This window comes from Aquarana catesbeiana, linkage group LG03 (assembly GCF_042186555.1).
Source record: "Aquarana catesbeiana isolate 2022-GZ linkage group LG03, ASM4218655v1, whole genome shotgun sequence".
Taxonomy (NCBI): domain Eukaryota; kingdom Metazoa; phylum Chordata; class Amphibia; order Anura; family Ranidae; genus Aquarana; species Aquarana catesbeiana.
The window spans coordinates 663590111-663606802 of record NC_133326.1 but is presented as its reverse complement, the minus strand read 5'-3'; the positions used below and the strand labels follow the sequence as shown (position 1 = coordinate 663606802).

Here is a 16692-nt window from a genome sequence, read left to right as displayed (position 1 = left end):
ACTGGGAAAAGAACCAGACATCGGGAGAAGAGAGAGACCCCCGAAGTCGGAAGAAGACCCCCGGAGCTGCCTAATAAATTACTTTAAAAACCTGTGTAGTGTGTTTTTTTATTGACACTTTTTTCCCTAGGTGAATAGGTAGGGGTACGATATACCCCATAGTCAGTCACATAGGGTGGGGGCCGGGATCTGGGGGCCCCCTTATTAAAGGGGGCTCCTGGAATCCGATAAGCCCCCTGCCCGCAGACCCCGACAACTAACGGCCAGGGTTGTCGGGAAGAGGCCCTTGTCCTCATCAACATGGGGACAAGGTGCTTTGGGGTGGGGGGCCCGCAGGGCGCCCCCAAAGCACTCACCCCCATGTTGGGGGCATGCAGCCTGGTACGGTTCAGGAGGGGGGGCTCACTCGTTCCCACCCCCTTTCCCAGCCCCCTTGGGCTGCGTGCTCGGATAAGGGCCTGGTATGGATTTTGGGGGGGACCCCCACGCCATTTTTTTGGCGTAGGGGGTTCCCCTTAAAATCCATACCAGACCTAAGGGCCTGGTATGCCCCCAGAGGGGAATTCCCTCTCTCGCTCGCCGCAATGTGTTTTTCCTATTGCAGTCAGCGCGAGATGTACAGTACCCTGTCGCCGAGAACCAGCGTGAACCCATCGCACTGGTTCTCGGAGACAGGGTACTGTACTGTACATTCTCGCGGCTGCATACTGTAGTTTGTACAAAAATCCAATGGTTTTGTGTACACACAATCGGATTTTGCTCCATCGGACTTTTGTTGCCGGAAAGTTTGTGCGTTCGCACAGCCAACAAAAGTCCGATGGAAACAGAAAAAGTTTGTCCAATGAAGTGTACACAGGGTTGGATGTTGCTCAAAAACAGCTAATTTGCATGTTTGTTGTCAAAAAGTCCGATCGTGTGTACGGGCCTTAACACTCCCCTCAGACTGACAATGCCGGTGTCCAAATTTCCCCCCTGTGCTCCTTCACTCTAATACAGGAGGTGTTTTATTTATTTGGGGCTGTTACACACTGTGACTCTAGTATTCACTGTGATTTTTTTTTTATGACTTGGATGGTTAGTTATTGTTTGTGGTTCACCAGATGAAAATAGAAGTAAGAAAACTAATGCAGCCATTACATTTAAAGAGTAACTCCATTTTTGTTGAGAAAAAAAAATTCCCCTTTGGATGACTTATGTATATTTGCAAGGACTTTAACACACTTTGTTGCAGATTCTTACCTTTTGTGACTGAAGCAATAGCTGTTTGTTTATTTGTGTCCATGGGCAGAGTGAAACTGTATGTTTTATAATTATCAATCAGCTTCTACACCTGCAGGGCTCTAATGAGGAAAGTGGCAGGGTTTGCATCCCTTTAGACATTATTTCCTATTGAGAGTATCTCACCAAAAAATGACATTTATGTTGCAAGGGATACCAAAAATCTGACTTGCATTTTAGTGCAGCCTTCTTGGAAAATCAGTGAGCCAATCACACAAGCAGGAAATGACATTTTCAGGGGGCATTCTGTATACAGTCTCCAGGTAGCCATACTGAATTGCATTTTACAGAAAATTACAGAGCTGCAGATTGAAAAGGAAAGTTTATTTTTAATAACATTCAATTACAATATGGCATGAGTCGCAATTGTGTATATATTTTTTTTTAATTTGCTATTTTTTTCCCCCCATGAAAATGGAGTTACCCTTATAATGTTTGCTTTTGGGTTTAATACCGCTTTATATATTCCTGGCATCCTGACTTATTCTTGGCTTGTTAAAGTGGATGTAAACCCAATGTCATCCTTTCTAAACTACTGCCATAGGGGTTATCTATAAGGATATACATGCCTCCTGCATGTATCTTTACCTGTCAAATGTCTCCCCTCTGTCTGTTATGAGACCCAAAAAACTGAAGATTCTGTGGGCGGGTCTGTTGTCTGGAGCTCGGTGGGTGGAGTCGTGATGTCAGTAGACTCCCCGCCCACCTCTACACTCTCCTTGTCAATATGCATTTTCTTCTGTGTATTTCTTACGCTGAACTTCTGCTGAACTTATGCTATGATCTCTAACATCCAGTGAAAAGAAAGTAACCACATGACTTCAGCATGCCAAATCCTGCTGAGGTGTGGAACAGCCAATCCTTGCAGAGCTGCTGAAGAAAGGAGTGGGGGAGGGAATTAAAAAATAATGCATGTCTTAGGCTAGTGCACAAGATATGTAAATCACCTGTCACTCACAGCAAGGGGGACAAGTTTTTCTCTGTTTGTCAAGTTTTATCTCACTGAACAATAAAAGGGGATTGCTCAGAGATGGATTAACTCTTTGTGGCAAGACTGGGCTCAAATGATAGGAAATTGTATACTCTACATTATGACATAAAAAAAAAAAATAATAATAAAATTCGGGTTTACATCCACTTTAAAGAATGTACAGTAAGTGCACATACGTTGCACTGCTCATACATGGTAAGCAGTAAGCCCTAATAAAAAAAATGATTAAAAAGTTGCTTATTGGCAAAAGATACTTATAAAGTCTCACATAATCTTCTACAAAAAAAAAAATGAATTGCAAATGTATTCTTTTAAAATTTAACTTTAGTTCTGCTTTAAATTATAATATAAAATATTATGTCACAGCTAAATATATAAGTAAATATGACCTTGATTAAAAAAAAAAGGAATATACACTGCAGTCATATATGTATTTTATTGTCAAACATTTCTCTATACTATTTAGGTTTGGAATTCAGTGGAGAAGTCAGATCTTGGATGTACCCCTGGAAGTGGTGCTGACAATATGGGGGTGTTTTATGATGCTGGCGTGGCTTTTCAATCCAGTACAAAGGCTACCACTGAGCTGAGATCAGGTTGGCTCCCTTTTATTTTCCTTGTAATGGTAAAGTAAAGTACAGTAAAGGAAACATTTATTATTTTTGTTGGATAGAGTAGAGAGGGATTAGAACACTTATTAGGTTTTTATTGCTGTCTGTGCCCCCATTAGAGAGATTCCCCTTCTCTATTTGTCCTCTGTACCATAATCATTAAAAATAAAATAAAATAAAAATTTTTTGGGTTGTTCCCAGAAGAGAAATAGAGGGGAAATCTTCCAATTTGGACAGTAGTTCAGGTGACCTGGGGGGGGGGTTGCTCCCAGAGATTCCCTTCTCCCATAAAAATGAAAAGTCAGCAGCTACAAATACTGTAGCTCCTGACTTTTTATATTATGACATTTGCCTGTTCAGGGTTTCCGCAATGTCTGCACCCCACCTGATTTTCAGATCAGCTCTTGGGTGCTGCCACCACCATTCATGGTAAGGGAAACCGGTAGTGAAGCCTTTCAGCTTCACAGTCGGCTCCCTATTGTGCATGTGCAAAGCTCGCTGCGTTTTCTAACTGGCCCTGCAGAGGGGGGCCGAACTTCTGGGGGGCCGCGACCGCGGCGCAGTCTCCCAAATGTGGGGAAGGGTACCTGTCAAAAACAGGTACCCGTTCCCCCCTCCCCCCTGAAAGGTCCCGAGGCACCGGGGAGGGGGGAGGAAGCAGATAAGTAGAGCAGAGGTTGAAACTCGCTTTAATTTGCAGGGATTTTCTCCCACTTCCCGTTTGGCTATGAGACAGGACATCAAAGTGGATCTTTAGGCAGAAAATTAAAGTGGAGTTCCACCCAAAAGTGGAACCTCCGCTTATCTGCCTACTCCCCCCTCCAGTTCCACGTTTGGCACCTTGCAGGAGGGAGCGGGTACCTGTTTCCCCTTCCCCACTTCTGGGAGACTCGCTCCTCCTTCCTCCGCTGCTGGGCCAGTTAGAAAGCACGCTTTGCGCATGCTCAGTAGGGAACCAGCTGTGAAGCCGAAAGGCTTCACTGCCGGTTTCCCTTAACTTAAATGGCGGCGGCAGCACCCGAGAGCTGATCTGAAAATTGGCTGGAGTGCCGACATCGCAGGAACCCTGGACAGGTAAGTGTCCTAATATTAAAAGTCGACAGCTAGAGTATTTGTATTTTTTTCAGGGGGGGGGGGCAGAACTCCTCTTTAAGTCCTGCTAGATGAATTCAGGCTGGCCCCTTTTGTAGGTAAAGCTATGTAAAACATTAAAAATAAGTGTCTATACTGTTTAAAATCTAGCAATACACTGTCTCACCCTGTTCTGCACATGCTCAGTTGCTCTTCATTTTTAGACACTGCCAAGTTTGTAAAGGCTAATCTGCCGATAGCCTTAAAGCGTAATTAAACCCTCCTATCCTTTACAGCCAAGGAAGCTGCTTCTGTTTGATCTGCAACTGCCATGGTGCTGCACATGTGATCAGTTATGACACCAATCATTTGATGGTTTGACAGTTTGGTTGAGGACACAATCAATTGTAAAAGTTTGCATTTCCAGAATTACAGGAATGTAACTTTTTTTTAAACCAATAAATTGATTAATTTAGTTCTACTTTATGATTTACTGCAGGAAGTAACAAGAACAGTGCTGGAGGTACTTTACAGCACACACTAACTTTGGTAGCATAATTAGAATGCATGACACAAAAAGAAAAAAGAACCTCTGGATCGGACTTTAAAGGCAGTTGAGACATCATAAACATCATAAAATCATAAGATTTTATTAGTACAAAATTGTTAAAACCACAGGCATATAACATATGCACCAAAGGTTAAAAAACAATGTGCATAAATAATCATACAATCACAGTAATGGTGCATCAAAGCACAGTGCTTCCAAACAATGTGTGATTTAGCAACTCCCTTGTATTCTGTGTATCAACACATTTCACGTTTGCTTCCTTTGACTCACAGCAAAAGAGCACAAGGTTTACTATGTAAATACAAGAACATAAATTACGAACATATATATATATATATATATATATATATATATATATATATATATATATATATATATATATATATATATACATCATGTGCCTAATTTATATATCTAGCAGAGCAATCACCTTACCCAAAAATGCAGAACATAGGATAGGAACAAGACCTCAGGTGTGGGCACAGGGGCATCCAAAGGAGGGAGTGGGGGGAATCTGTGTCCTCCCAATGTGGTTATAGCTTACAATAATATGTACATAATTAACCCCTGATGGTCTAAACAAGAACAACCCCCCGATTTCATATGGTCACATTATAAAATCGTGGGTCACTTACTTGTGTATAAGACAGCCCAACAAAGGGGTTGCATAGAGCAGCTCTCCAACAATGGCCAATATTAGCATCCACAGATGTGGGGAAGAACAAGAAAAAAAGGGGGCATATATATCCCATAGAAAACATTGGCTAGATTCACAACTCCATAAGAACCACCATCGGAGGGGCAGCAGAGTTAGAGCAGTTATGGTAGCATAATTATTAATGTGGAATGTATGTTCCTTGCCAAAGAACATTTTTTATTAAGCTGTTATGGGTAAAGTTACACTTTAGGGTAAATCTCCCCAATGGGACACAGATGGTGAAAAAAAAACTGACAGGGTTTATAATCCTCCTTTACTCTTTCCAAAATGAAAAACAAAAAGTTTTTTTCTAAAAGTTCTACTTTAGGAATGAGGCACAAGGGAAGGTCTTTCATGTTATTTTTAAACCGCTTCCCGCACGTCATATAACGATGTCGAGTTTGAGCAGTGATATTTGAATGATGCCTGCAGCTACAGACATCATCCAGATATCTTCTTTTAGTGCTGGCAATTCCCTACACCATAAGAATGATCATAGTGGCTGTTCAGCTGCTCGATTGTTCTTACAGGCGGCGAGAGGGGATGTGTGCTTCTACAGACTCACTCCTGCCATCAGTGAGTCGAAGAAGGGATCCGCTGGTGCCAGATGCTGACAATAGAGATTTCTGGCGGACCTAATGGTCCCCAGAGTCTCTATGATCGTTCAGAGGCCGGGCGCGATGTTATGACGTCACGCCCGGCCCCTGCATTGGAAAAAATGGCGCCGCCTCTGCTGGGAAGCTGAGATCTTTTTTTGTTTTTTTGTTTTTGTTTCAGGCTTTCCAGCCTATAGGTGAGATGTGGGGACTTATTGACCCCAGATCTTACTGTAAAGAGGACCTGTCCTGCTTATTCCTATTACAAGGGATGTTTACTGTACATTCCTTGTAATAGGAATAAAAGTGATAAAAAAAATGTAAAAAAAAGTGTCAAACTAGAAAAATAAAAGTAAAATGAACAATCAAAAAAATAATGAAAGCGCCCCTGTCCCTGTGTTATCGCATGCAGAAGCGAACATACGTAAGTCGTGCCCACATATGTAAACATTGTTAAAACCACACATGTGTGGTATCACCACGAATGTTAGAGCGAGAGCAATAATTCTAGCCCTAGACCTCCTCTGTAACTCAAAACATGTTACCAGTAAAAAAATTTAAAGCGTCGCCTATGGGGATTTTTAAGTACTGAAGTTTGGCGCCATTTTAAGAGCGCGTGCAATTTTGAAGCATGACATGTTAGGTATCTATTTACACAGCATAACTTCATCTTTTACATTATGCAAACTTGGGCTAACTTTTTAATGCATGAAACAGTTTTCTCTCTAAAAAAAAAAAAAAAAACGCATTTGAAAAATTGCTGCGCAAATACCGTGCGAGATAAATTGCAACAACTGCCATTTTATTCTCTGGGGTCTCTGCTAAAAGAAACATATATAATGTTTGGGGGTTAAATGTAATTTTCTAGCAAAAAAATTATGATTTTTACACGTAGAAGAGAAAAGTCAGAATTGGCCTGGTAGGCAAGTGATTAATATTCTATTCTCTTGTAATTTAGAACCTCAATGTGTGGCTCCTGTGGCACGGAAACGACGCTCCACAGCCCAGCTGATCGAACTGCAGAACTCATATGGTGAGGAAATGATTCAGTAATACCTTTACAGGTCCACTAATCTCATAAAAATGTAAATGTCCCCTTAACCACTCCACCAGCCGCGGAGGCGATTGGATCCTTACTGTGGCTGTGCATGGAGATGAGTGAGGGGAAGATCCCCCCACCCGTCTCCATGACACTGCAGGGCGGTGCAGTCACTTCCGCCCATAGCTCTTAAAGGGCCATTTTTTCATCTTTTGAAATGACAATTTTTTTAAATTTATTTTTTTATTGCATTTTAGTGTAAATATGAGATCTGAGGTCTTTTTGACCCCAGATCTCATATTTAAGAGGTCATGTCATGCCTTTTTTCTATTACAAGGGATGTTTACATTCCTTTTTATAGGAATAAAAGTGACACAATTTTTTGTTAAAACAGTGTAAAAATGAAAAATAAAAGGTAAAATAAATAAGAAAAAATTTTATTTTAAACACGCCCCGTCCCGCCGAGCTCGCGTTTAGAAGCCAACGCATACATGAGTATCGCCCACATATGAAAACAGTGTTCAAATAATTCTAGACCTTCTCTGCAACACAAAACATTTTTTAAATGTCGCCTATGGAGATTTTTAAGGGTAAAGTTTGTCGCCATTCCACGAGCAGGCGCAAATTTGAAGCGACATGTTGGGTATCAATTTACTCGGTGTAACATTATCTTTCACAATATAAAAAAAAAAAATTGGGCTAACTTTACTGTTGTCTTATTTTTTAATTAAAAAAAGTGTATTTTTTTTTTAAAGTGCGCTTGTAAGACCGCTGCGCAAATACGGTGTGACAGAAAGTATTGCAACGACCGCCATTTTATTCTCTAGGGTGTTAGAAAAAAAATGTATAATGTTTGGGGGTTCTAAGTAATTTTCTTGTAAACACCAAATCTAAAAAAGAGGCCCGGTCTTAAAGTGGTTAAATGCAAACTGCAGGCAAAAATCTAAATTTCGGCATCTCAGTGATAACCCCTATATATACCGGATGTCTTACCGTTTCCTAAAGCTGCAAGTGTCTTTTTCACAATGCAACAGCTCCTACCCAATATTACAGGAATGGTAAGTAGACATGTGCATTCGTTTTGGTCCGAATGCATTTTCATCCGAATTTCAGGTATTTTCGTTATCCTTTTAACAAACGATAACGAAAGAGCAGAATACAAAAACCGAAAGATCCGACATAAACAAATGCTTTATTTTCGTTTTCGTTGCGACAACAGTTCGATATAGATAGGAGATTCGACATGACACTGACAATAACAATCTGTGTCTATTGAACCTGTGGTTGAATGTACCTAACCTTAACTCTATTAGTCCAAGATTATTCTACATAGAGAGAAAAGATTTGACATGTAAAATAAAAATAATGATAATGATAAATATTATTGGCCGATTGTAAACAAAGAGGAGGGGCAGTAAAATAGCTAGAACTAAGTACACACGTACAGCCCACTTACTTTCACTTACGATTTGCTAGCAGAGAGAGACACACACACTGAATCATTTCAGAAGACAGTCATTCTTAGCTGGTCCGTTTGTCAGAGAACCTGAATTATTTAGCAATTAAGCATAAGCACAGCAGCAGAACAATAGTGAAGCAAGCTACAGTTCAACTTAACTTTTTCATAATAATCTGCTGCTATTGTGTTAGTGTTGTGAACTTGATAGTGATACTAGAGTTGCTAGTGTTGTGATAGCCTCAGAGGCTGCCCGTGTTGTGGGGGGAGATTTATTATTATAGATTCTATATTATAATGCCATATCAATATCTGACACAACATCGGATTCTGCGCCCGCCATTGCACTTGGAGATTGAGAAACGAATGTGAAAGTTGGCTGACTGATGGGGTAGAGTAGACCATTCAACATGAACGACGAAAATTCGACAAAGCAACGAAAAACATACAAACATTGAATCTTTGGCTTATGGTGTCTGTCGAAAGTTCTAAGAAGATTCGATGGAGCAGCTAAACTATAGGACGCTGCAATCGTACATTTCCGGTCAAATGCATCCGCCCATAGGCTATAGAAAAATTCTAATGTTGGTTGACTAGTAAAATAATTAATAAATATAATTATTACTAGTCATACAACATTAAAATTCTACTACAGCTAGCTTGTAGGCGGAAAATTCGACCGGAAATGTACAATTGCAACGTTGTACAGTTTAGCTGCTCCGTTGAATCTTCTTTGAGCATTCGACAAACACCATAAGCCTTCAATGACAGATTTAACCTTAATTAATTTGGATTTTCAGACTAATGCAATTTTTAACGAAAAACAAAATAAATAAAAACGCATTTCGGGAGTAAATAAATAAATGTATTTTTCGGATGAAAACGAAATTCTGAAACAAAATATTTCAGTGTGCACATGTCTAATGGTAAGTGCCCATCTAATGGATAACTAAAGTTCTGCTTTCTTAATCTCCTACCCAATCTCTCCAATGGGACACAGATGGCGAAAAAAAAACTGACAGGGTTTATAATCCTCCTTTACTGTGAAAACAAAAAGTTTTGCTAAGGCTCTGTTTCCACTACTGTGAGTTGTTGTGCGACTTGGCACATGTGAAGTCACATGACAAGTCAAAACCCATGTATTTCAACGGTCCCCGTTCTAATTGGGGCGACTCAAGTCACAGCGACTCCAAAAAAAGGTTTTCGAGCTACTTTGTTCCGTCTTCGGCGCGACTTGTTCTCCATAGAAAGGAATTAAGTTGCAATGCAGTTGCATGTACATATCTGACACCATGACTTTGTTGCGACTTCCACGGAAGTCTACGGAAGCACATGATCTCTGCTCCTCCCAAATACATCATTTCCTATATTGATGTAGGTGAGTGTGGAAGACAGCAGGAACCATGCCTAGGGCTAGAAAGAACAAGCGACAAGTTCATGACAATGAAGAAATAATTTGGCTTGTCAGACAACATCCGGCAATATATGACCTCAGAGATCCAGGTTACAAAGATCATGTAAAGAAGGAGAGGGCATGGTTGGAAGTGGCTCGCATATATTATGAAACCTGGGACTCTTTATCAGCTACAGAACGGTCTTCAAAAAGTAAGTGGTTGATATATGCTGCTTAGCACTTTGCGGCCTGCACCTATTTAAATATTCAGCAAACAGTGGGTGTGTGTTAACAATAGGGATGGGCTTTATGTTCGGGTCGACATTCCTGTTGTCTAGATTTCTATAACCATGTTCAACTTTTCAAGACAAAGCCAGGTATTTTTACTGTATGTAACAGTAAAAAAAAAATCATATACATAAATAAATGGATGAAATTATATTTTTTTAAATGTTTGCCTGCTTTATGCATATTTACCCTAAATGGCACAATTCAGAAAAGCATCTACTGCTCCAATCTCAGTTATTCCCCTCACTGGCGGCTAGGGATAAGCTTCGAGTTCGAGTCGAACCCATGTTCAACTCGAACATCGCATGTTCGACCGTTCATCGAATTTTGAACGTTATGGGCCGTTCGTGCCAAATTCGAGTGGTGCGTCATGGCCCATAATTCACTGCGGCATTGCAGTGCATTGCTGGCTGATGATTGGCAAAGCAAGTACTATGACCCGCATGCTTGGCCAATCACAGCGCCGTCTGTACAGAGAGCCGTAATTGGCAAAAGCCAGGGTGGCTTTGGCCAATTATGGCTCAGAGGGTTTAATATAAGCCCCACACAATATAAGGCTGCCTGCGTGGCGGCCTTGTGTAGTGTGTTGCGGTGGTGGCGGAGAAATAGACAGGGAGACATTGTAATTTGATTTAAGTTAGATAGAGTAAGCAGGCGAGTCAGTTAGCTGCACTTACAGTGTATTGTGTATATATATATATATATATGCATCCTAGGTGTTTTATATATATATATATATATATATATATATATATATATATATACACACACACTGTATTCAGTTTAGCTAGATCCGTTCCTGTCCGCCATAATGTTGTCGCAGTCACGATAAAAATCGCAGATCGCCGCCATTACTAGTAAAAAAAAAAATATTCATAAAAATGCCATAAAACTATCCCCTATTTTGTAGATGTTATAACTTTTGCGCAAACCAATCAATAAACACTTATTGCGATTTTTTTTTTACCAAAAATATGTAGAAGAATACGTGTAGGCCTAAACTGAGGAAATAAAATGTTTTTTTATTTTTTGGGGATATTTATTATTGCAAAAAAGTTAAAAATAATGCATTTTTTTCAAAATTGTGGCTCTATTTTTGTTTATAGCGCAAAAAATAAAAACTGCAGAGGTGATCAAATACAACCAAAAGAAAGCTCTATTTGTGGGAAAAAAGGAGGCCAATTTTGTTTGGGAGACACATCGCACGACCGCGCAATTGTCAGTTAAAGCGATGCAGAGTCGAATCGCAAAAAGTGCTCTGGTCTTTGGCCAGCCAAATGGTCCAGGGCTGAAGTGGTTAATAAGTATCATAAGTATGGGAAAAAACTTGTAAGCTAATAGTAACTCTACTATGAGATTCCCAACACAAACCCAGTGTATCTGTAGGTGGGGTGCAGCGCAGTGGAAGAACTTTTATTGAAATAATGCAGAAACAGTTCACAAATATTCCCGGTGGGAAGGCAGCTCAACCAGAAACACTCACAGCTCTAAACTTCAATGACTCTGTCCTGTTGCCATGGTAACAGATTAAACGAAAAAAGAGGATATGGGACTTTAAATGAGGACAGGATAGTACCTCCATCCCGGGTTCAGAAAAATAAACAGGGAAGACATTGGGACTTTAAATGAGGCCGTTGGCAGGATGGAGTTGAAATAAAAGGTAAATTTATTGCATAGGCATCAAAAATACATAACACAATATGTGCATAGAAGGTTGCATGCGCATTCAAGCTAAACAAAACCTGCATAAATATATGCTAATACAGAGGATAACATGGTATCTGAGCAATAAATCAAAATTAACATACATCATAAAGGGAGTACATATACAACACTGGGAGGTACATGTTAGCATGATGTAAAAGGTACGTCTAACAGTATAATTTCTTAAAAACATTGATCCGGATGAAATCATATTAAAACAAAAGTAGCTGCATCCATATTGCCCGACGCGTTTCTGTGAATAACACTTCCTCAGGGGCAGATGCAGTGAGGTATCTGTAAATAACAAAAAATGAAAACATCAACCAATGAGCTAAAAGCAACCAGAAAGGACAGCAAGTCGATTTCTGGATACTTACACTATGTACCTAGCTAAGGTGTATCGTAGGGTAGGCACCGGGCTACAACGATTTGTTCTCCCCCGGAGCTGAGGCGGCCAGGGACCCAACGCCGGACAGGCATACATAGGCATCATCCCCAGAACACAGACCATCACCTCCAAAAAAAGCAAAAACCAACACAAAGTCATCATGGATATATATCTGAAATGGATGAGAAGCTCCATTGAGATAAGCCAATGTAGTTGACAAAAAGAGTATAAAAAGTAAAGTATTACCAAAAAGGGGAATCACTAATGTTACCTTAATGCGCTTGGGACAAAGGCTAGCTAAAGCCATGGCGTCTGCACGTGTGCGGGGGTGAAGGCTGCGTCTGAGGGGAAGACAGGCGCCTAAAAATGCATGCCGCCTGCGTCTGCAGTGACCGCCAACGTCACGTAGGAGCCGACAATGCGTGAGGCGGGACTACAACCTGGGTGGTGGGGACCCGCCCAGGACTGACGTCACCACGTCCAGCTGGGTCGGATGGTTGGAAAAGGCGCGTACCTCCACCGCAACGCCAGCTAGTGACGTCATGTGGAGGAGCGGGGCGTGACGCCGATGCGCTGTGATCTGCCGCCCGATCCCCAAAGGGGGAGGGGGGCCACGCAGAGCGCATTGCAGCTCCGGGTTTGAGACAAAACACAGCCCGGGAATCAAACCCCACATACACTATGCCGGGATGTGACCATAATTCCCAGAGTTCCAGCAGCAATTGTATAGCAGGAAATTAAGTGTACCTGTAAACTGCTTCCATCCCTAATATATAGCGATGAAAAACTTGTAATGGGACTTTGAATGAGGCACAAGATAGTGCCTCCATCCCAGGTTAGGGGAGAAAAAAAGAAGGAGCAAAAACATAAGGACTTAAGATGAGGCAGTTCACCGGGTGTAGTACCGAATGTCGGTTAAATATGGCTTCCCGATGTACGTCGCATATAAAAAATTGCTCATGCATACACATAAAACATGGCCTAAACAATATGTTACAAAACAAGACTGTGTGTGTGGACCAACAAGGTGCACCACACACAGGGCAACTCCAAGACCAGTTGGCAGGGGATAGTTGCCAGCTGCTGTCAACTGCCTCCATCCCTAATATAGCGAAAAAAGAGGATATGGGACTTTAAATAAGGACAGGATAGTACCTCCATCCCGGGTTCAGAAAAATAAACAGGGAAGACATTGGGACTTTAAATGAGGCCATTGGCAGGATGGAGTTGAAATAAAAGGTAAATTTATTGCATAGGCATCAAAAATACATAACACAATATGTGCATAGAAGGTTGCATGCGCATTCAAGCTAAACAAAACCTGCATAAATATATGCTAATACAGAGGATAACATGGTATCTGAGCAATAGATCAAAATTAACATACATCATAAAGGGAGTACATATACAACACTGGGAGGTACATGTTAGCATGATGTAAAAGGTACGTCTAACAGTATAATTTCTTAAAAACATTGATCCGGATGAAATCATATTAAAACAAAAGTAGCTGCATCCATATTTCCCGACGCGTTTCAGTGAATAACACTTCCTCAGGGGCAGATGCAGTGAGGTATCTGTAAATAACAAAAAATGAAAACATCAACCAATGAGCTAAAAGCAACCAGAAAGGACAGCAAGTCGATTTCTGGATACTTACACTATGTACCTAGCTAAGGTGTATCGTAGGGTAGGCACCGGGCTACAACGATTTGTTCTCCCCCGGAGCTGAGGCGGCCAGGGACCCAACGCCGGACAGGCATACATAGGCATCATCCCCAGAACACAGACCATCACCTCCAAAAAAAGCAAAAACCAACACAAAGTCATCATGGATATATATCTGAAATGGATGAGAAGGTCCATTGAGATAAGCCAATGTAGTTGACAAAAAGAGTATAAAAAGTAAAGTATTACCAAAAAGGGGAATCACTAATGTTACCTTAATGCGCTTGGGACAAAGGCTAGCTAAAGCCATGGCGTCTGCACGTGTGCGGGGGTGAAGGCTGCGTCTGAGGGGAAGACAGGCGCCTAAAAATGCATGCCGCCTGCGTCTGCAGTGACCGCCAACGTCACGTAGGAGCCGACAATGCGTGAGGTGGGACTACAACCTGGGAGGTGGGGACCCGCCCAGGACTGACGTCACCACGTCCAGCTGGGTCGGATGGTTGGAAAAGGCGCGTACCTCCACCGCAACGCCAGCTAGTGACGTCGTGTGGAGGAGCGGGGCGTGACGCCGATGCGCTGTGATCTGCCGCCCGATCCCCAAAGGTGGAGGGGGGCCACGCAGAGCGCATTGCAGCTCCGGGTTTGAGACAAAACACAGCCCGGGAATCAAACCCCACATACACTATGCCGGGATGTGACCATAATTCCCAGAGTTCCAGCAGCAATTGTATAGCAGGAAATTAAGTGTACCTGTAAACTGCTTCCATCCCTAATATATAGCGATGAAAAACTTGTAATGGGACTTTGAATGAGGCACAAGATAGTGCCTCCATCCCAGGTTAGGGGAGAAAAAAAGAAGGAGCAAAAACATAAGGACTTAAGATGAGGCAGTTCACCGGGTGTAGTACCGAATGTCGGTTAAATATGGCTTCCCGATGTACGTCACATATAAAAAATTGCTCATGCATACACATAAAACATGGCCTAAACAATATGTTACAAAACAAGACTGTGTGTGTGGACCAACAAGGTGCACCACACACAGGGCAACTCCAAGACCAGTTGGCAGGGGATAGTTGCCAGCTGCTGTCAACTGCCTCCATCCCTAATATAGCGAAAAAAGAGGATATGGGACTTTAAATGAGGACAGGATAGTACCTCCATCCCGGGTTCAGAAAAATAAACAGGGAAGACATTGGGACTTTAAATGAGGCCGTTGGCAGGATGGAGTTGAAATAAAAGGTAAATTTATTGCATAGGCATCAAAAATACATAACACAATATGTGCATAGAAGGTTGCATGCGCATTCAAGCTAAACAAAACCTGCATAAATATATGCTAATACAGAGGATAACATGGTATCTGAGCAATAAATCAAAATTAACATACATCATAAAGGGAGTACATATACAACACTGGGAGGTACATGTTAGCATGATGTAAAAGGTACGTCTAACAGTATAATTTCTTAAAAACATTGATCCAGATGAAATCATATTAAAACAAAAGTAGCTGCATCCATATTGTCCGACGCGTTTCTGTGAATAACACTTCCTCAGGGGCAGATGCAGTGAGGTATCTGTAAATAACAAAAAATGAAAACATCAACCAATGAGCTAAAAGCAACCAGAAAGGACAGCAAGTCGATTTCTGGATACTTACACTATGTACCTAGCTAAGGTGTATCGTAGGGTAGGCACCGGGCTACAACGATTTGTTCTCCCCCGGAGCTGAGGCGGCCAGGGACCCAACGCCGGACAGGCATACATAGGCATCATCCCCAGAACACAGACCATCACCTCCAAAAAAAGCAAAAACCAACACAAAGTCATCATGGATATATATCTGAAATGGATGAGAAGGTCCATTGAGATAAGCCAATGTAGTTGACAAAAAGAGTATAAAAAGTAAATTATTACCAAAAAGGGGAATCACTAATGTTACCTTAATGCGCTTGGGACAAAGGCTAGCTAAAGCCATGGCGTCTGCACGTGTGCGGGGGTGAAGGCTGCGTCTGAGGGGAAGACAGGCGCCTAAAAATGCATGCCGCCTGCGTCTGCAGTGACCGCCAACGTCACGTAGGAGCCGACAATGCGTGAGGCGGGACTACAACCTGGGTGGTGGGGACCCGCCCAGGACTGACGTCACCACGTCCAGCTGGGTCGGATGGTTGGAAAAGGCACGTACCTCCACCGCAACGCCAGCTAGTGACGTCGTGTGGAGGAGCGGGGCGTGACGCCGATATGCTGTGATCTGCCGCCCGATCCCCAAAGGGGGAGGGGGGGGGCCGCGCAGAGCGCATCGCAGCTCCGGGTTTGAGACAAAACACAGCCCGGGAATTTAAAGTCCCAATGTCTTCCCTGTTTATTTTTTTGGTAACAGATTAAATGACTTACAGAGACACCCATTCTAAGGCTTCAAAGAGAACTAAAAAGAATAATAAACTGACGAGTGGGACAACCTTGTGGACCATACCTCTACCTTTCTACCCTTTTTCTTCTTTCTCTTTCCTTTTCTCCACCTTACGATTAAAGCTCATTATCAGAATTTATTTGACCTATATACACTCTACTTGTAAACAATATGTATAGTAGGTATAAATCATTTAAATACCTACAAAAGTAACTAAGGAAATGATATATATCTTTAATTTAGATTTACGTGAACCCAATGTTTAATATTTGAAATTTCATGATATTTACCTATATAAACCCTACTGTAAAACAATGAGCTTACTTTATAGATCCTTGTAAACTTACTTTATGTATCTTTATAATATTGTATACTCAATAAACTTCTTTTGACAAGGAAACACTCACAGCTCCAACAGCGTGTAGAGAGTGGAATGCAGCCGAACTGTCAGCATCTGTAGAGAGGGGAAGCATGTGGCCTAGCCATCTTGTGCCCAATAGGGATGAGCTTCGAGTTCGAGTCGAACCC

At 41.7% G+C, this 16692-nt stretch overlaps 1 protein-coding gene across 4 annotated transcripts in view; it reads left to right on the top strand.

Annotated features, from left to right (window-relative positions):
- LOC141133431 (venom factor-like) overlaps positions 1–16692 on the top strand; it is a 681995-nt gene that overhangs the window by 171993 nt on the left and 493310 nt on the right. For all 4 annotated transcript variants that reach the window (XM_073622818.1, XM_073622817.1, XM_073622816.1 and 1 more), the window contains exons 15-16: positions 2736–2865; positions 6774–6848. In XM_073622818.1, the coding sequence (XP_073478919.1) occupies positions 2736–2865; positions 6774–6848 (205 nt within the window). The remainder of the gene's footprint in view (positions 1–2735; positions 2866–6773; positions 6849–16692) is intronic.